This window comes from Rhinatrema bivittatum, chromosome 17 (assembly GCF_901001135.1).
Source record: "Rhinatrema bivittatum chromosome 17, aRhiBiv1.1, whole genome shotgun sequence".
Classification (NCBI taxonomy): domain Eukaryota; kingdom Metazoa; phylum Chordata; class Amphibia; order Gymnophiona; family Rhinatrematidae; genus Rhinatrema; species Rhinatrema bivittatum.
Window position 1 is genome coordinate 8,327,540 of NC_042631.1, and position 25,476 is coordinate 8,353,015.

The 25,476-nt window shown below is 45.0% G+C and overlaps 1 protein-coding gene across 1 annotated transcript in view; it reads right to left on the bottom strand.

The window, feature by feature from the left end:
• NUP160 (nucleoporin 160) overlaps positions 1 to 25,476 on the bottom strand; it is a 43,369-nt gene that overhangs the window by 16,128 nt on the left and 1,765 nt on the right. Inside the window, exons 2-31 of the mRNA XM_029582571.1 lie at positions 24,256 to 24,364; positions 22,267 to 22,477; positions 19,917 to 20,139; positions 19,377 to 19,455; positions 19,084 to 19,198; positions 18,341 to 18,499; positions 18,043 to 18,120; positions 17,727 to 17,824; positions 15,578 to 15,662; positions 14,871 to 14,939; positions 14,524 to 14,607; positions 13,370 to 13,540; positions 12,584 to 12,683; positions 12,033 to 12,198; positions 11,737 to 11,864; positions 11,215 to 11,375; positions 10,614 to 10,747; positions 10,412 to 10,485; positions 8,857 to 9,016; positions 8,125 to 8,194; positions 4,928 to 5,026; positions 4,465 to 4,584; positions 4,159 to 4,254; positions 3,982 to 4,076; positions 3,561 to 3,657; positions 3,368 to 3,473; positions 2,642 to 2,802; positions 2,438 to 2,498; positions 1,089 to 1,199; positions 545 to 668 (exon numbers count right to left, since the gene is read on the bottom strand). Coding sequence (XP_029438431.1) covers positions 545 to 668; positions 1,089 to 1,199; positions 2,438 to 2,498; positions 2,642 to 2,802; positions 3,368 to 3,473; positions 3,561 to 3,657; positions 3,982 to 4,076; positions 4,159 to 4,254; positions 4,465 to 4,584; positions 4,928 to 5,026; positions 8,125 to 8,194; positions 8,857 to 9,016; positions 10,412 to 10,485; positions 10,614 to 10,747; positions 11,215 to 11,375; positions 11,737 to 11,864; positions 12,033 to 12,198; positions 12,584 to 12,683; positions 13,370 to 13,540; positions 14,524 to 14,607; positions 14,871 to 14,939; positions 15,578 to 15,662; positions 17,727 to 17,824; positions 18,043 to 18,120; positions 18,341 to 18,499; positions 19,084 to 19,198; positions 19,377 to 19,455; positions 19,917 to 20,139; positions 22,267 to 22,477; positions 24,256 to 24,364 — 3,544 coding nt within the window. The remainder of the gene's footprint in view (positions 1 to 544; positions 669 to 1,088; positions 1,200 to 2,437; positions 2,499 to 2,641; positions 2,803 to 3,367; positions 3,474 to 3,560; positions 3,658 to 3,981; positions 4,077 to 4,158; positions 4,255 to 4,464; positions 4,585 to 4,927; positions 5,027 to 8,124; positions 8,195 to 8,856; positions 9,017 to 10,411; positions 10,486 to 10,613; positions 10,748 to 11,214; positions 11,376 to 11,736; positions 11,865 to 12,032; positions 12,199 to 12,583; positions 12,684 to 13,369; positions 13,541 to 14,523; positions 14,608 to 14,870; positions 14,940 to 15,577; positions 15,663 to 17,726; positions 17,825 to 18,042; positions 18,121 to 18,340; positions 18,500 to 19,083; positions 19,199 to 19,376; positions 19,456 to 19,916; positions 20,140 to 22,266; positions 22,478 to 24,255; positions 24,365 to 25,476) is intronic.

A 25,476-nucleotide genomic window follows, 5' to 3' on the forward strand; every position in this document is an offset into this window, starting at 1 on the left:
GCCCTCACAGTCTATGCCCTCTTACATTTCTCATTACTCAATCCTAAATACCTTGATGGTGATTGTTATCTAGGTCTGGCTCTGAGCAACTGCTTTCCTTTTCAATCTGTCTTGAGCTCTTGGCTTCTCTCAGTTGGCTGCAGTAGTCTGTGCTGAAAAATGGTCCAGTCTATCCTTTCATGCCTATCTGGTAATGCTCAGATCAAATTGTTCTCTCCTGTTCTCTTGCAGCCTTACATACACTACCCCTCTTTCTCCATCTATTCAATTCCACAACCCCACATCTTCGGCCAATTACATTTAGCCAACATGCAATTATTGCATTTCCACTAAGAGAGAACATGTATACACCAGAAAGGCTCTAAAGGTAAGACTGTATATTTACAAGTTTGTGGCATAGAGTTCATATACACACATGGATATGACCAGAAATCAAAAGCCTCCCAGCGAGTACACACAGTATCACAAGCTTGTATGTTTACATAATCCAGATCTTAAGTGATGGGTTTCCTTTGTAAAGCAGTACAATTCATCTTGCACTTACTTGAAAGCAAGTCCCTCGAAGACTGGGGTCAGAGCAAGTTTAAAAGTCTGACAAAGCGAGATGGCAGTGTCAAAAAGCCCAGCCTGGACCAAGAGAGCAACCATTTCTTCTGCTGCAGAGCTGCCTACAAAAAGGCACTGCTGGTTAGAATATCCCACTCCTGGTACCAAATACCACAAAGAGGCAAGCTTTTAAGATTAGGTGAAAGAATTTCTACTTTTTGGGATCTGCTGGACAGTTGTAATCTAGACCGGCCACTGTCAAGCAAGATGCTGGCCTTGACGCTCTTTCATCTGACCCAGCATGGCCTCTCTTATGTTTTCATTAATTTATAAACCTAAGCCCATAGTTAATAACAAAACAGTTACGCATGAACACTCCCTCCCCTCCCAGAAAAATAGGAGGCCACATAAGTCAAAGGTACTCGATATTGTTTTTGATCTTAACACCCATCAGTCGCAATTCCCAAGCAGGCTGAAACCTCGCTGGACCAGAGATTACGCAGCATTTAGTTGAATTTCCCAGTCTGCATTGGGATCACTACCTGCAACAGCAGCTGTTGATGGATCATGCTCGGCCAGAGTCAGGCGTGTGCGAGCAAGAACATACTCCTTCTCCAAATCTTTCAGCTCCAGAATCTCAATCTGCCGACTCGCTACGGACACCGAAGAAAGAAAGAACAGTCTAGTCTGGATGTCTATTCACCCTGGAAAGTGCCGCACAGAAGGCCAGCAGCAGTATTCTGTGTTACTGCTTAGAAATGCCATGAATTAGTAAACCAAGTTCTATTGACTGCAGCTTCTTGTGGCTTACTGTTTAAGACTGCGCATAGCTTTCAGTGGAATCTTCCCTGCCTCATGACTATTAGTCTCTGAACGTTTGATCGTTCAATTTATACACAGCTACTGGACGGACAATGGGCCAGCTTATCTTCTGTACGTGCACAGAATTCATCAGTTGTTGGTGCACACCTTTGTTCTTTACATAATGACCCAATAAAACTGCAGGTAAGGCTGCTAAAAACCTCCTAAGTTTTTCATCCTGACAATACTTCATACATAAAGCAACAATTCATTAAGCTGAAACAATTTTAGCCAAGCAAAATTTACTTTGCAGCCTGCTCTACATTTGGAAACATTATCTTATTAGACATTCTCTGCCTCTTTTCTGGACTTTGTTACAGAGGTTTACACAACTTCAGCAACAAACAAGCAGAAGACTTCATACAAAGAAAGTATCTAAATATTAATTTTGCCAGAGTCACAATCACAAGCGTCCATACATAAGAATGGGAAAAAGATAATATCTTTATCTCTTAGGCCTAGATTCATCATTTCGCTATAACTATAGTGACATGATCCTCCGCAATAGAAGGGGCATGGGCAGGCAAATGAGCAGCCATAGCGTACAGTAACGCACGTGGTGACTAGCGTGGCCGATGATATTTTCGCCCCTGTAGTGTCCCGGGAAAACCTATAGCTATTTCCCGCGAAACTGCCCATGCTAGTGTGAAATAGTTTAATCGCACAGCGCGCTGGCAGACCCTAATCTCCATAAACCCCACCCAAACTCTTCCCTGTTGAACAATAAATGTATAATTTGCATACGCGATTTGCGACAGCCCGTTGTTGCGCACACGATAACGGCCTATCGCAAAATGATGAATGACCTCCTCCCCCTAGTTTGTTTCCCCATTTCATTTTGTTCACCATTCCCAAAAGGTCCCGTGAGGCAGCAGGCTTGCAGACAGGAAGTGCTGACCGCACTGCTGTTTCACAGACACAATGGGTGTTGCATTTATTAGCGGGCGTCATGACTAGAAGTCTAGATCTCAGATCGGGGTGCATTAAAAGGAGAGCACATGACAGGAGGTGAAAGTAAGGCCTGGCTTACCTGGGACAGCTGTGCATTCGCCATCATGGCTCCTTTTTGGAGATGCACCAGGGCGTTCATACTGGAGCAAATAGAAATGTCATTTAAAAAAATGTATAGGTCGATTTAAAATATATATAATAATTCAGCCACACAACTTAAATTAATGACAGCAAACAGAAATCTAAACCTTTCAAAACACACAAAAGAATCCCATTTCCTTACTACTGCGCCGGACGCTGGCTGTACTATCCAGGCATATTCTGGACGGATCAGACGCAAGCAATTGAGAGCAGCAAGGTAAGAGTTCACTTGTTTCTGGAGCCCCCGGAGAGTTCTGACTTCTCTACCAAGACGCATTCCGTACTCAAACATCACGGTGCCAGCTATAGGGGGAAGGGGGGAAAATAAAAATCAGATCCTCATAATGAAAGAGAAACGGGGAGCCAGAACACGTAGCACTCCTCATCCACTGTTAGGCACATTTTAAGCTAAGCCCTAAAAAACTACCTGACGGATTATTCTTTGAGCTGGGCTCACGCACTACAAACGCACCAGGATTCAGAACGCGATTAATTACTGTACAAAACCAAGAATGCAGTGAACTGCAATATCATTCTGCATGATACATCCTGCACAAGGCAGTATCTAAGGAAGAACCCAATGCCATCCTGGAATTAATTATAACTAAAAAGGGAACTATAATAAATCAAGAGAAGAACAAAATTGAAACCGGTTGCTTGCTTTTTACTACCTTTCCCCATGTTTTTCTTATTTTTCAATTTTGACAAATTTTAAAAATATAGTATTTTATTCTTTTTTGGTTTTGCCTTGCAGAAGCACCGCAAGCACGCTGAAAAAAAAATACAATACACATTCAGAAAAAAATCCTCTTTTCCCCAAACATGTACGGGTGCAAACAGCACTTCCTGAGCTCAGGCGTGGTTTTACCTTTCCGAAAGTTGTGTCTGTAGATATGGAAAGCGTACAGTAGCTCATAGTAATTGTGCGTCATCAGATCCACAGCTCGGGCACGAGATTCAATGATGCCAACCACCTGACAGGAACAGGAACGAATGCCGGTCAAGCAGCAGGCTAATTACCCCAGCTCTCCTCTCTTTCACTGTGCCGCTTAATCACATACCTCGTTATGCAGGTTCACGTAGGGAAACTCCACCAGATCCTGCAACTGGGAGCGCTCGCAAAGCACGACCACTAACTGGCGCAAGCAATCCAGCTGCCTGTCAGGAGAATGAGCTGGATTTAATGCACAAATGCAATCTTGGGGTTTTTTTTTTGTTTTTTTTTACTTCTAACACAGATTTCTTAAGTGGATTTGGTGTTTGTGAAAAGTGGCAGACTGAGCATGGGAAAAATAGATCCTTCGATCCATCCACCGAGTAGACAGGTGGTGACTGGACTGTACCATTCTTTCTCCCGATCCCGTTCCCTACCACCAAAAGAGAGAGCATGGGCTTCACAGCCACTTGCGTCTTAGCCTCTCAATCCTGGAAAGCTGGACTAATTGCGAAGGCAAATTCCGAAAGTACACAAAAAAAAGTCACCTGCTAGAATCCAAAATCTGGGTCAAGGCCTCATACGCTTGGCTGTTGTGCCCCAAATCTAAATGATACTTGAAGATGCGTGTTCGCAGCGCGGCCTGAAGAGACATTAAAATCTGCATGTAAACTGTCATGTTATACAGAGCAAGAACTACCAATACAAAGAGAACTAGGCGTTACCTGGCTTCTCCAGTCATCAGCAGCCTCAGTTACTGCTAAAGTAGCCAACTGAATCACTAGTTCGGGTAGCCCTACATCTTCCAGCAAACGCAAAACCTACAGGAAACCAGGACACAAACAAGGATTAATCTTATGAGCACTGTCAGGTTATCATCACTTTCCCTTAATTATTTTCCACAGGAAAAAAAAAAGAACCCTCAACACTAGACTAAAGCTTCAGCGTATAATGATCACAAAATTATGCTGGATTTAGCATTTAAGTTTTCCAAACGGATATTTTGGCGGTGGGGTCAAGTTAACTCGTACCTTGTTGTAATACTGCAAACGAGGAGTGGAAGCTGCCTCCCCATCCTCTACCCGGATCAGTCTGTCTAGGAACTCCTCTCTCCCAACTTCGGAGGCAGCGTGGGAGAAACACTCCAGAGCCTACAGGAAAATCAAAAGCAGAACGGCGAAAGTGTGCATAGAAAATGACGTATTACTTCCATCAGGCCTGGAGGCAACAGGATGCTCAGTGGGGAAACGCTCTCCGGATCAAAGAGTCGTCATCAGGCATTTTGCAGCTTCCGGAAATACATTTTACTGATCTTAGCAGTAGTCATAGTGAATGGACTCATTAAGGCCCTCTGGGAACAGGTTGCTAAAGTTTATGTAACCTTATAAATGCCTGGGAAACAATAATGACCACCAAATAAGCTGACTTTGTTCTTTAAAAAAAGAATACAAAAAAACCCCAAACAAACAAACAAACCCCCAAAGGGTTCTTTACCTTGTGTCCCTCTCCAGTCACGAGGTAACACTGTCCCAACACAAAGCAGCAGGAGCCTACATTCACCTGACACCAGGACTGCAGCAGGCGCACATATTCCTAAGAGAAATGGCAGACACCATGAGTCAGAAGTGGGAAGGAGAAATTACTACTAACCTGATCATTTCCATTCCTTTAGTGAAGGGTAGGGTCAATCCCAACAAGTGCGTTATGCACCTCTGCCAGCAGATGGAGACTGAGCAAAAGTTGACATCACAGCTATATAGTCCCGCCCCGACATCAGCCCACCAAACTGTGGACAAACCTGATTAAACCATTTGTGTTTCTCAACCAACCAAAACACTGAACTCAGCCAAAAGAAGGAACATATCTAGCAAATTAAGGAGCTAGAGAAGCCACTTACCGATTATCAACGAAGAGCAGGAATCATACTTTGCATCGCTCGCTCTAAGAAGGCTAACCACAAAATCCAAATCTGGCAGCCGAGGGCAGGTCTGGGATTGACTTAACTTCCTTTCCTTTAGTGAAGGGTATCATGTAAGTAGTAATTTCTCTTTCCTTAGTGTTCAGGTAGGATAATCCCAACAAGTGGGATGTACAAAAGCTAATCTTGAAAAGGGTGGGAGGCTGCCAGTGGCCCGGTCAAAACCACCCATGCAAAAGCAGCATCCTCCCTAGTCCTAACAGCCAAGCGGTAATGCTTCGAGAAGGTGTACAAAGATGACCAATTTGCCCTTGACAAATTTCAGCAAGCGACAAACAAAGCTCTGCCCATGATACCGTCCGAGCCCTTGTGGAATGTGGTCTAATCTACTTCGGTAAGGCAACCTCAGCAGCCACAGAGGCTGCCATGACGACCTCTTTAACCCAGCGGGCAATCGTTGCCCGCATCACTGGTGCTCCCTGCTTACCTCCACCATGGAGCACAAACAGGCTATCAGACTGAGTCAGGCATATTTTATTCATTTCTGTGATTTTTAATTACAAAATTAATAAAGGATTCCTTTCACCTAAGGCGACTGTCAGCTTAGTCCGATTGGACTTTGAAACAGTATCTGCGAACCAGTTGCACAGCCATAGCTGTCGCCTGGCCGCAATAACTGAAGCAGCTCCTCTGGCGGCTGTGTGTACCAAAGGTACAGCCTGCATCAGCCAAGGTGGCGGCCCCCGGTTTTACCATAGGTCCTAAATTGGATCCAAAGCCACCAGATTCTTGAAAAAGCCTCAAGGTAGCCCGAGCTACCGAAGTGCAAGAAGCAATTTGCAAGTTCATTGTCACTGCCTCAAAGGCTTGCTTCAGGATAGCCTCAATTCTCCTTTCCTGAGCATTCTTCAGAGCCGCACCATCCTCTACCGGGAACTTGGTGACAGAAATAGCAAGGCATCTACCTTAGGAAAATGCAACTGCTCTTTGGCCTGTAGATCCAAGAGATATAAACCCGCTAAGATGCATCCTCTTTTAAAGGACACTTTGGAAGTATACCATTCCAGATCAATCAACTCTGGATAGCATCCAAGAGGGGGAAGAGACAAGAAGCCTTGAGCAGGGTGACAAAAATGGGATCCTTCTTCTGCGTCCCCAAGGATCAGGCCCAGTCATTCTGAGGGTCTTCTGGGTTTGAGATATCTGACCTAGCAATTCATCTCGCTGAAATAAATGTAGTTCTGTATGGCTCCAAATCTGGGGAAATACCCCCCTTCTTCACCAGGAGAGCCCCCACCATCATCATCGGTATCATCCTGATCCACCTGCATTCGAGCTCTGTCAGACTGCACTGCGCTACGGCGCTTGACTGTGGAAACAGGTGGAGGAGTGCTCGTAGTGCCTGGACCTGCCGCTTCAGCAGACTGGTCCTGTAGAAATGTCTGCAATCCCTGGAAGAATTTCACCCAAGAAAGAGAGGCTGGGTCCTTTCCAGGCCCCATAGGCCCAAACCTGAAACGCAGCAACCCAGATGTGCATCCAAGCCCACGAGCCTGCACCACTTGTCCCAGAGGACCCCCAAACTGGGCGCTCAGGACAGACGTCTAAACTGGGTGCATAAGATGTGCGTCCAGAAGGAAGAACGCCCAAATGCATGCACAAATGAGAATGGGCGCACACCCGGACGCACAAGTTGCGCCAGTTTGCAGCACAAAAGCATGCGAAAAGTACCCCACTGCCCACTGCGTGCCAAAATGGGAGAAGCCCGGAAGTGGAGGCTAGCCAAACAGCTGCGCAATCTGCCGTGCCTGCACTCTTCTCCTCACAGAACTCCCCCGGACGCGTGAGTGGGCCAGCTGAACGCCGAGGAAACGGACCCTTCTCCTGCTGTCTTCCTGTTGCTGACTTTTTAACTTAAACTTTTTAATCTGAGCTCAGAACTCCCTGGCTGAGAGCAGGAATGGGTCCTGGCTATGGGGGAGAGGGCTAGAGCCTTCACCGGCCTGCAACTGCTAACTGGAATTTAGGTCCTCACCGGTCAAGGCTACAGGACTGAGGCACTTTACTGAGAGAGGGACTGCACGGTATCACCTCAGGAGGGAGGCGGCGCTACATAGACATCTCCTTTCCAACTTTTCTTCTTTTTTAAACTCACAGGCAATCCCCCTGAAGGGAAATGGAGAACACTAATGGGCTGATGCCCGGGCAGGACTAAATAGCCGTGACGTCACTTTTTGCTCAGTCTCCATCTGCTGGCAGAGATGTGTAACCCACTTGTTGTCGGATTAAGTCAGTAACAGGACATGCTGCCTGCTTGTAAAGCTATTTCAGAGGACGTAAAAAACTGAGGGTCCCTCTTTACGTTAGCCAGATATACCTAACCAGTATATTCGGCAACCCCGAAACATCTCCCGTCTGCTCCCAAATTACATGGCTAGAGTTTAGCTGCGTATGGCTTCAAATACTGCCGCTTTGCTGTTTAGATGGATAACTTTTCAGTTATCCATCTAAATGGCTTCTGACTACTGGGCTCAAAATATTTCTCATGACAACTCTGCTTGGAAAACCTGCCAGTCAGTCAGATCAGCAATGCTCTCAGCATTAAAGAGAAGCACAAACAACAAGCAGAAACTTAACTAACAGGCTCGTGTTGGGAACTGCAGAGCTATTCATATTGGTTTGGATCACAAAGGGGTCTCCAATAATCTGAGATAACAGAGCAGTGCACTGAATTAATGCTTGAAATACATCTGCCACCTTCTGCTTAGCTTACTTGTAGCTGGGTATACTGGCAGCTTCCCATCAAACACTCTGGGAACAGAAAGCCAGGGTTACTGGGCCATCTGAGTCAGCAGGTTAAGGAGCATGTAGAAGACCTACCCAGGCCTTACACCACATAAATCCTCTGAAAAGGGTTACAAAACAAGCTGTATACAAAAACCGGTTCTTATCTGCTAATTTTCATTCCTGGAATGACACAGATCAGTCCAGACAAGGTCTTGCAATCCTACCAGCAGATGGAGGCAGAGAATAAAAACTTTTCAAGCACTGGTACATAACCGAGAGTGCCACCTGCTGTCCCTCAGTATTTCCCCGGTGTCACCCCAGTGCTGCTATTTCCACCAAGGTAGGGCCCTCGACCAGGGAGGATGGTCCCCTCAGGACCTGCCAACCCCCTGGGAGACTAACAGGCTTCTTCTTTTTCTATTTTTTATTTATTTATTTATTTTTTAAACAACTAAAGGAACAGAAGTCCCTAACAAACTATTCCTATTTTTTTTTTTTTTTTAATCAGAAGAGACTGTGGGTTTTGCACCTCTGCCATCTGCTGGAGACAGAGTAAGACTGAGGGACTGTGGGTGGCACCTTGGTATATATGCCAGGGTTTGTTTTGAAAAACTTCTGACTCCATCTGCTGGAGGGGAGGCAAAACCCAGGTGTGTCTGGACCGATCCGGGTACGTACAGGGAAAAATAAATGATTTCTTTGAGCACTGAAAGGATACACTTGCTGCAGAAGGTAGCTGGCAATCGTTGCAACCAGCTGAGGCCAGTTCATAGATGTCTGGTTAAGAGGAGTGTTTGGTTGGGAGAAGAGATGAGCAATAATTTGCTTTCTAGAGATATCCTGAAAGAATAGCTCTATCACAGTCTGAGGGCTGGACACTAGAAAGGCAAGTTAAAGAAGAATAAAAGGATGTCAGGCTAGAGCACAGCAATGTGTTATTCCTACCCAGACTACCACAATACCACACCACTGTTAGAATTAGCAAAATCCAAAACACTAACATCAGTAAATGCAATCAGGTCATAAAGCTATCTTAACCGCATTGTATTTATTAATACCACGTAAAAGGATTTGGAACTACAACGCAGGAATCAGAGGGAAAATATTCCCAAATGAGCTCACTGTAAGAGCAGTGGTACCGACTTTAGAACATAAAACTGCTCTTAATCTAATAGGGAAATGCAGGTAGTCTGGAGTGATCTAGTTCCACTGATATTCTAGATTAGTTCGGCTTTGAGAGCAAGGAGTGGGAGATGGTGGTGCTCTGGGCACCAGACCTTAGAAGAGGCACTTGCCCGGAGGATGTCCTCTAAGCACCCTCTATCCCTTTGGCACAACCAGGCCCCACAAGGATTCTGGGAGTTGCCCAATAAGGCTCACTCACCCGCACCACCAGCACCTCAAGGGCAAGCAGGGGAACAGTCCCTCAGCGCCCCATGGAGCCAACACTGTCTCCTCCGCAGGCAGAAAAGCTGCTGAGAAACCCCACCGCTGAGCTCCCAGAGCTGCGAAGGTAGCTGCCCCCAGGAACCTCGCTGCTGCACAGATTCCTCTACCTAGATCCTTCTTCTCTCTCTTTTTTTTTTTACTCTCCAAGAACAAATAGAGATGCATAGAAACCAACACTTTCCTTTGGTGCAGAGGTTACAGTTCCAGGAGTGCAGGCCGCATGGTAGCTCAGAAAAGAGCCAGAGCACTGGCTATATCTGTCTCGTTTCACCAAACTTGCGCAACCCAGCCCAGGACAAACCGTATAAGAGGGACACTTCCCTGCTCCACTGGGCTTGCAGGGAGGAACTGCCAGCAGCTTCCCCCCCACTGTATCGTAGGGGGAAGAGGGACCGAGCTATTAGAAGGGTCACCAACCCCCTGCTCGTCCGTCTCAAACCAGGGGGGGGGGGGGGGGTGGCCCCACCAGGACCTCACAACCCCCTGGGAGGATCCAGAGAAATCCTGAGGGACTGCAGGTTGCACACTGGGCTATGTACAATGTCAGTGAGACTCTCTCTGTCTCCATCTGCTGGCAGGGAGGCAAAACCCAGGAGTCAGGACTGATCTGGGTACGTACAGGGAACTTATGCATATTCACTGTGGATATCCTGAAAACCTGAGTGGCTGGGGGCTCCCCCAGGACGGGTTTGGTCTGTCATAGTATAGTCTGCAGCACAGGGCATGTAGGCAGATGCCTGCTCTAGTCAGGAAAAAGCCAAGACAGACAGACAGAGAAAGAGACAGACAGGACATTTATCAGAATCAAAAAAAAGACTTCTTACCTGACTTGTGTGCCGGGGTTAAGGCTGGGGAATCAGAAAGCTCTAGAACAGATAAATGCTGAAGATTGGATTCCCTTCAGAAAGAAACAAGAAAACATTCAGTTCTATTTAAAAGGCAAACAGAAAAGAAGGGAAACTACTGAAGAAGCCCCTCCCGCCTTCCAAAACTGCAGCAGAAAGTTCAGGCAGAAAGTGAGCTTACAGTGTATTAACTGGAACCGCTGAAGCCAGGCACTGACTGCCCCACCTTATCAGGTAATACGAGGAGAGCAGGTGAGACGTGCGAGGCACTAGGTCCTGCTGCGCCTGTAACAGTTGCCCCCCTCCAAAAAACACCTGAAAGAGAATAAAAAGATCACAGGCAAGCACAGCAACAATATAAAGGCGCGCCGGACTAAGAGGGAGCGCTCTCGAAGTTTCTCTCTGTCTCCATCTGCTGGAAGGGAGGAAAAGCCCAGGAGTCTGCACTGATCTGGCTACTTACAGGGAAAATATAAACTGTGCAGGAAGAGCCAGCAAAACATGGTAATCTCAGCCAAGGGAACGATGTCCCCGCACAGTTCTGACCAAAATTCGATGCAGAAAACTCGGCTCCGCGATTGAAACGATCACAGACGGCCTCAAGCAGCCAGGCCTTGCAGAGCTTTCTAGAAGTGGCAGGATCAGGGGTCAACTTGTTCTTTAGGGAGGGGATTCCAACAGCAGCGTCCTGCACAAGAAAAGGGCGTTCCCCTCTTGATTTCCGTTATCTCTGGAAGGAGCCTAAGATTGCTCTCACCTCCAGCTCCCTTTCCTATACTCACAGCATCCCCCTGCCTCAGCATCTCCTGCTGCAGAACCAACAGGTCTCGGCAAATCAGGAACCGAGTGGAGGAGATCCAGAACACTGCTTGGCACACGATATTGGCTGCGGTGTCACTTCCGTAGAGCTGGGACAGATTCATACGCACGTTCATTGGCTGAGCTAAAACATAAAAAAAAGTTAAGAATTGCTGCCAGCTTTCCACCAAAACAGGTGAGAGGGAGAAATGCAGAAGCAGACAAAGCCTTGTACACAACAAGGTCCGTATTCAGCGCCACTTGTATTACCGAGTTAGCCGGGCTAAGTGGCACTCTGAATATTTGGCCGCGCTCAGCAGCCGCCACAGCCACTCGTTTATCATGTTAAACAGTCATCCAGATAGGTAAGGAACAGCTTGGGGGCACTGTGCGGCCCGGCTACTTATTGGCTGGATAAATTCATCTGGGCCAGGTTTGCCAGGTAAGTTTATCCGTCTAAGTTGATGAGCTGGAGAGAGGCAGAATTATATCCATCAACTACTCACCCACATCAAATCCCCTTTCCATCTCCATTTCAGCTTCGTAGTCCATTTCACGAAGAATCCACCCAATAGCCTGTACCGGATTCCGGGTGCTGTGCAACTTACTGCGGATGTCATCCATCACGTGCTCCCTGCAAGAGGTTCCAGAAAGGCAAGAAAAGGAATGACCTGGCCGACCAACACTGTCCCAACAGCAGCGTGCTTGGCATGGAGGTGCTGCCCATGCCCAGGAGATTGCGCTATTCAAATCGGGCAGGAAGGACAGGCAAGGAGAAATTTCATCCAAAGTTTTCCCTTACGTGTCATTAGATATCAAGTCTTGAAGGATCTGTTCTGCAGCTACTTCTGGCGACTGAAGGTGGAAGCACGCTCTCTCCATGAGAAATGTCGTGTCCATAGAAATGGCTTCTCGGATGAGTTTGAGGCATTGAATAAGACAGATAACGTCATGAGCAATATCCAGGTCTGCAAGAGAAATACAAAAATTATTCAAAGACAGACTCAATGCACCCAAAAAAAGGCAGAATTAATAACCTGATCGAGCAACTCATGTTTGCCTCTGATAAAACATGCCTTAGCTTAACACCAAACTCCTATTCCCTCACAACGACAGAGAAAAGCTGCCTATGCATCCTTAATACCTGAAAGGAAAAAAAAACTAACTTCATGGACAAAAGAAGTACTGAAGAGCTGAACATGCCAGATTAGCAGCAGATGCTTGAACCCTGATCAAACTATGCAACTTGACCTGAAGACACTATCAGAAGAAATGTTAGAAAGTCCATGCCAGGATGCGTGCTCGACCGGTGCAGATTACAAGGTAGAGCGAATGTGGTCCCTTTCCCATTACCTTCAGATATTGCACTCTCATCCTCTATCAAGAAATGCTCATCGAACAAGAGGTAGAGGTGATCCACCAGGGAGCATGGAACAAGGAAAGACAGGAAGCCCTACAAAAGGGAAAACAAGTCCCAGTTAGTCATTCTCCAATAACCCCTTTTCAAAAATCAAAGATGAATTCAAAGTAACCACGCAGCAGACACTTGTTCAAGGTATTCGAGCTGGGGAGTTAATTTGCTTTTCCAGAAAAGGTCTTCTGTGGGATAACAGGCCAAAGAACATCAAGCGACTGCTGCTGCAGGCCACTACGTTTCTGGCAGTCTGAACAGCTGGCAGAAATCTGAAGGGGAGTTTTGGGGGGCTGTAGAGGCTTTTTAATTCTTGGTCTGTTTTATTTTTAAATGAGGGTCAAAGTTAGAAGAGAAAAATGCTAATCACACGTCTTTGAGAAATGTGATGTTATGCACATGTAAAACGGTCGATAGACGCTGTTCATACAGTTTAACTACATGATAAGCAGGAGTTTCACTAACTGAGGTGATAACCAAAACGTTTAGGTGCCAGGGAAAAAAGGTACAAAAAATATTAGCTATGAACATTTTTTTCTCTCTGTATGTTTTTCCTCCGGCCCAGGGGCTCAACCCAGCCTCGGCACTGGACCTTCTGCCCAGGTCTGGTGGTAGGCATTAGTCAGTGGAGCATCCTAGTGCCATGTTTTTCCCCAGCCTTGGGGACGTTAGCAATATTGCATTCTTTAACCATTACAGCTCTTCTTACTTTTTCCAAACACGCTCACCTTTTTCAGCAGGCACACCATGTTAGTATGGGGATTTATGTGCAGGGCAAGAGGGCGAGAAAGTGCTTCTTGGTACTGAAGACAGCACGCATAGAACTTGGACCAAAATTCAATCTGCAGCTGTCGGAACTCCTCCTGCGACAACTCGTATTCCGTGACGCTGCTGTGGAGCTGAGCAGAATTTCAAGTTACCCAAACAAACAAACCAAAAATCCCTGACCAACTAAGAACTTCACCCAGGGATCCCAGAGGCTGTGAGTGACCCTGCCCCATCTGCTGGAGACAGAGTAAGACTGAGGGGCTGTGAGTGGCACCTTACTATATGTAGGGAAGCCCGACAAGTTTTGCTCTGTCTCCATCTGCTGGTGCGGAGTCACAACCCAGGTGTCTGGACTGATCCGGGTACATACAGGGAACTCCTCCTGCAACAACTCGTATTCCGTGACACTGCTGTGGAGCTGAGCAGAATTTCAAGTTACCCAAACAGTGCACCATAAGAGGCAAGCCCCGAACAGGTGCTTCACCACAGCTAGCCAGCAAGATTCGGCTTTTATTGCTTTTGCATAGCGTTGTCTGCAAGTGAAGAGCAGTGTTTGAAGTACTACGCTACAGAAGTCTGGTCAGCCCAGATGCCTTCATAACTTTGCTGGATCATTAGCGGACAGAAGGAATCCTGCATACGTAATAGCCAAAAACAGTGAGAGAAAGCTTAACTAAGCTGCATATTCACCTCAGTTTTGTCACGGATCAGAGATACGAGCAATAAGATTCTGGATGAAAGTTCTACCCCAGTTTGCTTTCCTAACACCAAGAGTTTAGCATTTAGTGTTAAGTCTCATAAATGCATCGGTGACATCCATAAGATTCCAGCTGTTCTTCAGACTCCTATCACCATCTATTCTTTTTTGGCCTGGTGGCTTCCTTTGCTGCTTTGGATTTCCAGCTCTACAGCAACCGGGGCCATGAGCCTTCATTCACTACTACCCAGTCCTCAGCCAGGGGCCATGCACCAGGACTGGACTCTCCCCCCATGGACCATGAGTGCTGCCTCTGCAGCATCCCTAGCCCTGAGCCACTGCACTGGCCTGCCATCACCACTTATTTGGACACAGTCCCCGAGAATCAAATGTCTGACCAACACAAATCAACGTTACCTCAGTTTCTACAGCTAAAGTAACCTCCTTCTTCAGCTCTTCCCAGGAAATATCCAAGATCCTTCCAGCTCCTCGGCGATAGATCTAGTTGGAAGAAACACCCCCCATACATGTCAAAGGAAATTCCTTTTGAAAAAAGTATTCTTACTAGATGACCAAAACAGAAAGGTCAGGCTCACAAGAAAACCAGAAATGCACAGAATGGTATTTGGTCACTTGGATTTTAGAAGAGTCCAGCTCATATTCCTCTCTGTGCAGGTTAAGATGCGATAGATTTCAGAACAGTAGAGCAGACTCAGCTCTGTTTTGTTCAGGACAAAAAAAGACTAAAAAGTGTTCCTGCTCACCTGTAGGGCTTTGAGTAAAGCGGCACTGCTGAACTGTCGAGGAGTGAAGAGAGCTTCCAGGTAAGTTTCCTGTGAAACCCAATTCAGACAAAAAGGACAGTGGGACATTTTATAGAATTATTGTCCTGTGAAGTTCTCAGACCCCCTACAAATTGTATCTGAAGTGCAAGTTTTAAAATTATTTAAGAATAATTTTCCCCAATGATATTCTCAGTCACGCTCGAGGTGCTGGAGACTGCAACATTTTCTGCAAACTAGAAGTAATGTTGGAATGGAACAAACAGGAAGAGGGCATGTAATCTCGCCAACTCTGGAAGCGCTAACCAAAAGCAAGTCCAAGATCATATTATACCTATCTAACACCAGCTTTTTATTCACAGCTCCCCCTTTCTCCTCCCTAACTCAGCCACTATAGCGACAGTCCTCATCGGTAGGCCCCACACGGCTCCCTCTTGGGAACCTGTAACGTGTGCACCCCGAATCCCACTGCTCGTGTGATGGCTAAGATTCCCTCCCTGCTATGGGCTACGAATGCTGCCTCCACAGCACTGTCAGCTCTTGCTGGTCTGAAAAACAGAAGATGCTGAACCGCAGCCTTCCACATGCCCTTCTAGTCCATTCTCTTGCGATATTCTGATGTCTGCAAACGGCCCTTTATGTGGCCAATATGGGCAGGTAACAAGCAACTGGAATAATTAAGTACTCACCCTAGGATCTTGGTCATCATCAATATTCACGTCTTCTTCTGGAAGTGGCTGTACAAAAACTTGATTCCACTGGCCGGCTAGATTACTAACATAAAATGTTATAGTAGTAAGTAGTTTCAGCTCCTTCCCGCTGCAAATCCATCATGTAAACGTTTCGGTTTATACACAATGCCATGCAGTGAGGAGTACAATGAAATAAACAAGGACGTGGTGTTCTCCATTTAATGTGCTTGCTAAGCGGCAGCTTGGCTGCACAGGGATAGCCCTGCTAAAAGGAGATTCAGATTCATAGATGTTGCTTTTTGAACAAGCCAGAATGAAAGCTGCAGCAGCGGTGCGCAAACCCTCCCCGAACGGGAGAGACCAGCGAGTACAACCCAGCCATGGCCATAGGGAGCTAGCGCCTGCAGGCTTCCTTGACCTGTGGTATTTGTCTTCTAGGGGGCATTCTCCACATGAAAAGCTGTAGGGTAGTATACAGGATGCAAGGCTGCAGGAGAAGCTGCTGCAGATTACAGGCAAATGGGAATGAAAAATTTAAGCAGCAGAAAATGTGTTTTGTTTTTTTTTTAACAAGAAAAGCCTGAGCTGATGTCAGGATCCCTGACCAATGAGGTCAGCTAAAGTCCTCCAATTTCTTTTCTGTTTTTTCACTGCATGGACATTGAGTGCACCGATAAACCCAAATATTTTACCGGCACATCACTGAGCAACCAAACACAGATCAAGATTTGCTTTCACAAGGTTAACAAATCACCAAGATTAACACCATAACAGTCTAATTAAAAAAGGTTAAGTATGCAAATTACAGCTATAAAAATAGCCAGCTGAACCTTTTGAATAAAGTGAATGCGATTCTGAACGGATGCAGATTTTCTGAGGTCTCTTCAATATGTGGGTAAAAAGGGATGAAGGGGAGAATTAGGACAATGCACCACAATATCTAAAACTGCTGGCACTATCAAACCTTAGCTGCATTCTTTAGCCTGTCCAGCTGTCACAATTAAAAAAAACTTATAACAGGAGGTTGAAAGGAAAAAAGAAGATTAGTTCTTACCTGCTAATTGTAAGAACTAATTTTCCTTTCCCTGTACATAACCAGATCAGTCCAGACTCATATCCCTCTCTCTCTCTGTGCAGGTAAGATTCGATATTGTCCAAAGATACCAGAGCTCCCTACTTAGGGTAGGACCTGGAGAGACCCGCTCGCAAGACACTCTTGCCAATGAACAAGACTCCGTATCCCCTAAATCTAGACGGTAGTGCCTTGCAAAAGTATGCAGCCACTTCCAAGTCGCCACGCTACAAATTTCCTGTGGTGAAACCAACTGGGCCTCCGCCCACGAGGCTGCCTGAGACCATGTAGCGTGAGCCCTCAAACCCTCAGGTACCCGACACCCCTTGAGAACGTATGACGACCCAATGGCTTCCTTGAGCCACCTAGCGATGGTAGCCTTGGAATCTTGAGTATCTTTCTTCGAACCATTCCATAAAATGAAAAGATTAGACCTCCTAAAATCATTCGTTACCCTGAGATATCTCAACAAAGCCCTGCGGACGTCCAACAGCTTAAGCTCCCACGCATGAGATGCAGAAGCATCCAATTCTGGAAAAGCCAGAAGCTCTACTGTCTGATTAACATGAAAAGCCAATACCACCTTTGGTAGAAACGAGGGTACCATCCCGCAAGGACACTCCCGAGTGCGAGATCTGAAGAAATGGATTGGGGAAAGAAAGCCTGCATCTCAGATTCTCCTCACAGAACAAATGGCCACTGAAAAGAATAACTTTAAAGTCAAATCCTTAAGCGTCGCTCTGCGGAGAGGTCCAAAAAGTGCCTCACACAAATCTTGAAGAATGAGATTAAGATTCCAGGATGGACAAACTCTTCTCTTTGGAGGGCGCAAATTCTTAACTCCCCGAAGAAATGTAACCACATCGGGATGAGAAGACAATGGACAACCTTCTACGGCACCAGGGATTATGAAGCAGAGTCAATGAAACTCTCTCTGTCTCCATCTGCTGGCAGGGATGCATAAACCCAGGAGCCTTGACTGATCTGGGTACATACAGGGTAGTATCCATCAACCCTATTTCAATAAAAATTTGCCATCTTACTTGTACAGGCTAAAAAAAAAAAAAGACTTACTGTTCAAAATTGATGTGTTTCACAATGGTTTGGCTCTCCTCATCTTGCCACAGAGCCCAAATGTCAGTAGATGTCAAAGTGAAATCAACAAGCGTTTCCTAGAAAAATTGAACTCAGTTCACTTAATACACAAAATATAACCAAAGCTCAAGATCCACACTCAAAGGTCTATCCAATAAGAAAATAAAAACCAAAAAAAAAGGTCAAAACATTAAATTCCTTAAACAACACTTAACATGCCGCACCGCTGTCCCTTTAGTCTATTCCTAAAGAAAGATCTTATTTCCAGCTATAAAAAAATAACTGAGATGCATACCTGATTTGTGAATAATGATGAAATATGGTCAAGACTGTATCTATTATTCTCTGTGCTCACCAACTGGAAAACGCAGAACTGCAGAAATAAGAAGCAAAAGGCATCAACGCGTGTATATAAGCACCCAGAAAACTGCCAACAGGCTATGGGCAGTATAGACAAGAATATAAACAGCTGGGAGAGCAGGAGACGATTGGCTCCCACGTGGGTTTGCTTTGTAGATTTTCAGCACTTGCATTGCTGTAAAGACACAGAAAATGATCAGTAATGATGGCTATAAAAGAACAAAACCCCGCACCTGTCCTCGTCTTGGTGCATGCACGTACACTCCTAGGTACAGCCCCAGAGAGGGCGAAAACGCCAGTCGTAATTTGTGCCCGGTGCCAGTCGTTTGTCGCAGGTCCTTATTTACAGGCACAAACTCCAGCATGTCAGCCACCATCAAGCACATCTGGTCCTGTCCAACACACACAAAAATAATTCCGTTCAGGCATTTTACTGAGAAGCCCACAAAACTGCTACTTGCCAGCCACATATTAATGATCATAAAACTTTCTCATCTTTTGGGGGACTTGAGCTCCAGGGGCCAATGCCTTTTCTGCCCTATCGGGACATATTTTACAAAGCAACTTGCAGGATTTTTTTTGTTAAATACTTTTTCTGTTGCTGTTTTCATTCCCATATACCTGTACGTACCCAGATGAGTCGAGACTCCTGGGATGTATCAACAGGCTGCTCTGATTCCTGGCCTTACGATACAATCTAAAGCTCATTCACCCATGCTTTGCGCCATTGAAATGGCGTGAGTTTATTTACAGCAGATGGGAGGACAAAACAAGAAACCCCCAAGCCCCAGCCATCATAACAGAAACCCTGAAGCCAAGGGACTCCGAGCAGGATGCCCTTATGTTTCTGCTGTGCTGTGTCCAACAGACATCCTCCCGGAGGATGTGAACACCACCCCGAGTCTCCACCTAAGCTGGCTCCAGGGAACCGTGGGTTTTCCTGCTGAACACGCAGACTGCACCTCGCAGCTCTTACCTTGTAGGACCACATCCGAAGTTTATGATCCTGGCACAGTGCGAAGAGAAGAGCATCACTTTCAAGGCAGTGAACCAAAAGACTAATGGGAAGGTCGGATGGGCCTTGATCCCCTCTGGAATAGAAAAAGGACACAATCTGCACATTTCTTTCACGACAGCCTGGGTCAGTTCACATGACAGATGCAAACTGTAAGAATATACAGCTGCATAGCAATATTCAGCAAAACCTTTTACCAGCACATCTCCTTTACATGCAAATAACAATCCGATGCATTAAAGAGCAGTACTCACCTGATAGCAGTTGGCATCCAGCCTGTAAATATGCGCTGCATTACTGAGCTCTGTTTCAGCTCCAAAGCAGACACCACCCCTTAAAAGGAAGAGACAAGTGGTGACCTCCCGGGTAACTACAACAGTTACACAAAATAACCCACAAAGTGCAAAATGCTGAAGCATTTAACCAATTCAACAGCAGCCTTGGTCAGGAACTGCTGCCGGCACATAAACAGATTCCCACTAACAAAAACAGCGGCTTTCCTCAGTACACTGCAAAATTTACAGCTACGTTTTTTGTTTGCACAATGCCAAGACTATTTGTACCCTGACAGAACAAAAAACCCCCAATAAAACAGAACAAAGTGGCCACATTACAGAGGTAAAAATAAAAACGCAGCTGGTGAGCGCTGAAGACGAGCGAGATGCGAGCGATATGAAATCAGATGTTACTTTCAGACGGTGGCTACGCATCTAACTCAAACCCTGCAGACTGAGATACGTTGCAACATCAGACAGGGTCTTGAATGGTACAGTGAGCTGCGACCTCATGCTTACCAGGCACATCCAGAGGGGGCAGTTTTAGAATGAAAATCCCCCCAGAGGCTGATGGAAGGGCAAAGACGGCCTCCCCATCACTGCTTAACCAAGCCGCCGAGGCAGTAGAGGTGGGCGCCAGTCCAGGCACTGAGGGAAGCACATAATAGTTTGAGGGGTCCCTAAAATTATATTTCCCAATATCTGTAAATATCGACTGAATATGACTCTCTGTTATGAGCTCCTGTAAAAAAGAAACATACGTCACCAGTCAAAACACATTTACTTCACTTTATATTTATTTTGTTTATATATTTTTGGATACCGATATTCATTCAAGTAAAATGGCCAGCATTTCATTTCATATATTGAAATGAAATGAACAGGGACGCAGACTTTCTGAACAGAACTCGGCGATACTCTGGTGGCAACTGCATTCTCATAAGTCTGTACAATACAAGGACACATCAGGGAATTCTACCCGTGCGTATGTCCAGATTTAAAATCCTAACACCAGCTTTACACTCCTGCTGTTCCATATAAGAATACAATATTAGGGAACCTTCCTCCCTCTGCCACTGCAGCAAATACACAAACATCTTTTTTTTTTTTTACTTTTCAGTGTTAATCAGAAGACCATCACCAACTGAATAGAAACAGGGATAGGTACTCTGTACACAAAACTAAACATTGGCAAGGATATTTGAACCTTCACCCCCTTCCCTCCCCTCGTACATTTTAACATCACAAAACAACTCTTTTCTACTGAACGGCCAATGCATGGTCATTAAATTGCCAAGGAGCTGATCAAGTTGCTCCTTACTCTCACTACCAGAAACAAAAGGCCTAACTTCCACATCTTAAAACATCTTCCTAGGTCACGCAGGTCTCTTAGTCACGGGTCATCTTTCCCATATGTAACTGTGTAGGCATTTACATTCTCCAAATTGCCAAAGTTGGAGGTACAAGGGTAATCTTAGGAAATATTTCTTTACAGAGTGAGTGGTGGATGCATGGATTGGCCTCCTAGTGGAGGTGGAGGAGACAAAAACAGTTTCTGAATTCAAGAAGAAAGCAGGGGAAATGCAGGAGATCTTGGAGGGTGTGGTGGGAGTTGTAAGGGCTACATAAATGGGCCAGATGAGCAGACTAGATGGGCCATATGGTCTTTTTCTGTCAGTGCGTGCAAGTTCACTTTCATTGTTGGGTTGATCTTGGCACAATAACAAACTGAGAAATCTAATTATGTTTTCTTACAAGGGTTTTGAAATAATAAAAACATTTATAAACCAAACTATTGGCAGCAGTCTCTCCAAGCAGGAGCTTAGCTAGCATGAAATTCAAAGGATGTAACAGCTAACTACTCTGGGTTTGCTTTCCAAACCAATACTTAAAATAAAGGAAGATATCCTCAGAGGAGATGAAGATTTGAATTCAATGGACCTCTGAAAGCCTTTTAATCTAGTCAGTTGTTTTATATACCATCGTTCCAAGTGAAGATCACAACGGTTTACAAAAGTAACATCCATAATTTTGTTCAACACGTACTACGGGGAAACAGAGTTAGGTAAACGTGTTTAGGTAGAACAATACTTCGGTGAGAGAGAATTCTGACACATTAGAAAAGCCAATCTCTCAGTGGAGTACAGCCCAGGGTTCAAGCCCATTTATAGTTCCTTGTGACCTTGGGCAAGTCACTTTACTCTCCATTTACCTGAGATACAAAATTACAGGGTCATTTATCATTGCACGCGTCATAAATAACGTAAAGAGAGAGAGAGAGAGAGGCTCAGTCTGACACTCTCTCTATATAAGTATCAGGGTAGGTTTTATCCATTATAATGACTGCAAATCTTTAGTAATGTCAATTTTACTACGAATACCTGGGAATGTTTCTGAACGTCAGCCCTCTAACCCCCCCCCCCCCCCCATCACCTTCCGAAGATACCTCGATTCACAGTGCCCCCCCTGCAGTGGTACATAGTGTACAGAGTGTCAGACTGACTCTAAACAGAGGCACTCCCGCTCCCATGTATTAATCGGCGCAAAAATGTATTGCGCCTTGCAGAAATTGCCTATGCAGGATAATTAGCCTAACCACGCCCCTTTTTTTTAAATCACAGGCACTATTTCTGCTATATTTATAGCATTTTGATAAACAGAACAGTTAGATCGCGGCGCCCTCTGGAGACAGTGAAACACCTACAGTACCTGAATATAATGCACTCTGAAGTGTCTGAAAGGCAGAATATAAACTGACCTGATAAATACAGATGAGAAAATCTACTGGGCAAAGAACTTAAAGAAAGAAAGTCAGGACTGCCAGAAGGACATGACAGAAGTGGAAGCCCGATGACAAGAAGTTACTTACACTCCGGTACATACGAGAAGGATGCGGCAGCACGACTCTGTGCACCGTCTGATTGGTTAGGATCATGACGATCACATGGCTCTGCGTTTCACAGACATGAACCCCTCCTGGAAGAATACTACAGTTCACAATCTTAAGGCGAACAGCATTATTTAAGAGGTTAATGTCCAGAGACTCCTCCACCAGCTCCAAGGTATCACCCGAGGAGGTCCTAAAAAACAAAAAAGACAGACAATTTCAGCTACTCTGTGACCATAGTGAACAAGTTTATCCTTCTTTCATTGTTCTTTGGAATGGGGTTCTACATCTATGTTGCAATTTATTAGATAGACGTGCGCTGCCCATAAGAGAGCGGTGTTTGGGCTCTCCCAGACATGGAGGATTGGAAAGCAGCACAGCATGCAGAAGCCTCTTAAACACATCTTGCCTCTTGTTCAAGCAATGATTTTACCTGGTCTCTGCTATTGTAATGCACTTTACATGAGGTCACCGGCTTATGCACTGCGTGCCTCGTGGTTACTGCGGGACTCGACGGCTCAGCTAATATCGGAGCATATTTCTCCCACTTTGAAGGAGCTACACTGGCTCCCAGTGACTTTTAGAATACACTACAAGATAGCCTGCCTCACCCACAGAATGAGCAGCTCAGAGCCATCACCAAGGATAAAATTGATGCCGCACATACATAATCCTTCAGGGTCGCTCAGGTCTTCCCAAAGGGGCCTTCCTGATGTGCCCTCAGAGCGTTCGGCGAGTCTACGCGAGACTCGTGCAAGGTCTTTCTCACCTGCAGCACCCGAGATATGGAACTCACTCCTGGAATCCCTATGCCTGATGACTTGCACCAAGACATTTAAGAAAATGCTGAGGACCGTTTTGTTCAATCTTGCATTTTCAAACATGTGAGAAGCAGGACCCTCACAATGCATTTGACTGTTTAGGTATTCTCTCTCATTGTTTTACGATACTTTAGTTCTGTTTTGTTTTTTTAATTTGTACTGATTTAATATCATATTTATGTTATTAGTTGATTTTGTGTGACTGATTTTTATGTATGTTTTAAATGCGAGCTGTTCAGATCGGCTCACAATTAAAACAAATACATAAGTTCTGCCAAATGTAATTTGTATGCTATTAATCTATGGTCATCTCAAGTGCAGATTAAGTACAAGATGGTTATCTCACTACAACAGTTGATGTGGAAGAAGAGGGAAAGAAACACTGAAAATACTATGTATGCTTTCAATATATTTGTAAGAGGTACCATAAAGGATTGACAAACAGGAGGAACCCATGTAAATAAAGTGCCATACACAGCACTATTATAGTGACTTTCTAACCAGCATGAGCTTCTCCTGAAGTCCACCACCTCTCAGGGTATTACAAAGAAATAAAACCCCTAATTATTATGAATGGAAATCCTAATAAGAGACTTGTGAAACACTGTGGGCAGAATAGATGCCACGGGCCCAATATTCAAAGTGCATTCAGTGCTATTTATCCGGATAAGCGGGACTAATATAGCTAAGTATCGGCTGCTGACTAGACGCCTACGTTCAGCGGCCGCTGCTTAGGTAAAAGTTACACACACAAAGTAGGCACGGACTTGGCGGAGCGAGTTAGCTGTATAACTTATATGGCTAACTCTGAATGTCAGAAGCCGTATAAGTTTACATCTAAGCTTAGATGCCCCATAGAGCAGGTCAAAACGTAGCCAGGTAGACTTATCAGTCTAAGAGCGTACATACATGCGTCGCTTGGCCACACCTCTGAATATACATTGTAACTTAGCTGCATTAGTCATATATGGCTTAAGTTTCTTAAGAGGCCAGTTTTCAGTTTGGGGCCCCATATCTTTTATAAACTTCCACAGTCTAGTAATAAATGCAAAATTCTTCCGCCTACTCATAAAATATAGCTCTGAGTTTCAAACTTAGCATTCAGTATAAAAGTAATCCAATTAATAAGCAAGGCAATCAGCTAACTCACCAGTGCATGAACCTGTTTCTAGTGATGGATAGCAACTTGCTACTTTCAGCATAATAAAAACCCCCAGCACTCTCGCTGTATTTTATACCTCCAGAAATTGGGTTTACACCTAGAGAGAGTGAAATGAAAAGGAAAAAAAAGATAAGTTATATAGCAGACACTACCATAATCTTATCCTGGATATGTTTTAACTTTCCAGACCTCAGTCTGCTTAAATAATGCGTCTGAAAACTACAGAGAAACCGATCAATCAGTAGAAATGAGCATTTCATTTGAAACAAAAAAAAAAAAGGACATTTTAATGAAGTTTCCCAGTTTGTTTCAATTAGTTTTTAAAATGAAAAAAGAAAAACAAACATTTTCATTAATTTAAAAACATTTTTGCAGACAAAAACAAAAAACCATCTTTCCCCCCAGGCAAGCAGCAGAAATTAACGACACTGGTCTCGGTCTGCCAGTGCCATTTATAAGCATAAAACCGGCAGGGGTGGGAGCAGAAGTGACTGCCCCACAAAGAGCCCCAAATAGGCCAGGTTTTCAGGATATCCACACTGAATATGCATGAGATGGATTTTCATACAATGCAGGCAGTGCATGCATATTCAGTGTGGATATCCTGAAAACCAGACCTGTTTGTAAGCCTTGGGGACTGGAGTTGGCCTCCCCTGCACTAATGCATAGCCTAATCCATTGGTTCTCAACCAGTGTCTCACCAAAAATGTAATATAACAGGCCTTTGTCTTCTATAACAGCCACATGTGCTCGCTCTTTGAGGAGAGTGCTGGGACTTAAAATTCCTCATCTCCGCTCCCTGTTGCTACTTTCCCCTCACCCCTGGCCATCACTGCCACCACTACCCAGACATGTAGCAGGCATGCTGTATTCCCCCCCTTGGAGTTTCTCTGTATGCTTGTTTATAAGTTATGGGCTTGTATTCTGTATTAGATAAGAATCAGTCTGCATGTTTGACAGCAGTGAGGGATGCTGCTAACTAGGATGTAGATTCTGTGTAGGAATCTAGAGCAGTCTGGCTTGCTTTGTTTTTCCAATAGTAGGTGTAATGTGCTCTGTATTTGCAGTCTTGCTTTTGCATAAGTAATATTGTTGCTGTTCAAATCCTGGGTGTTAGTACTCTTATGGTATGGCTGGTATGCGATATCATTTCTAAATGCCTTTTTAGCAGGTTTTCATGTTATTTCACAAAGCGGCTGCTAGGGAAGG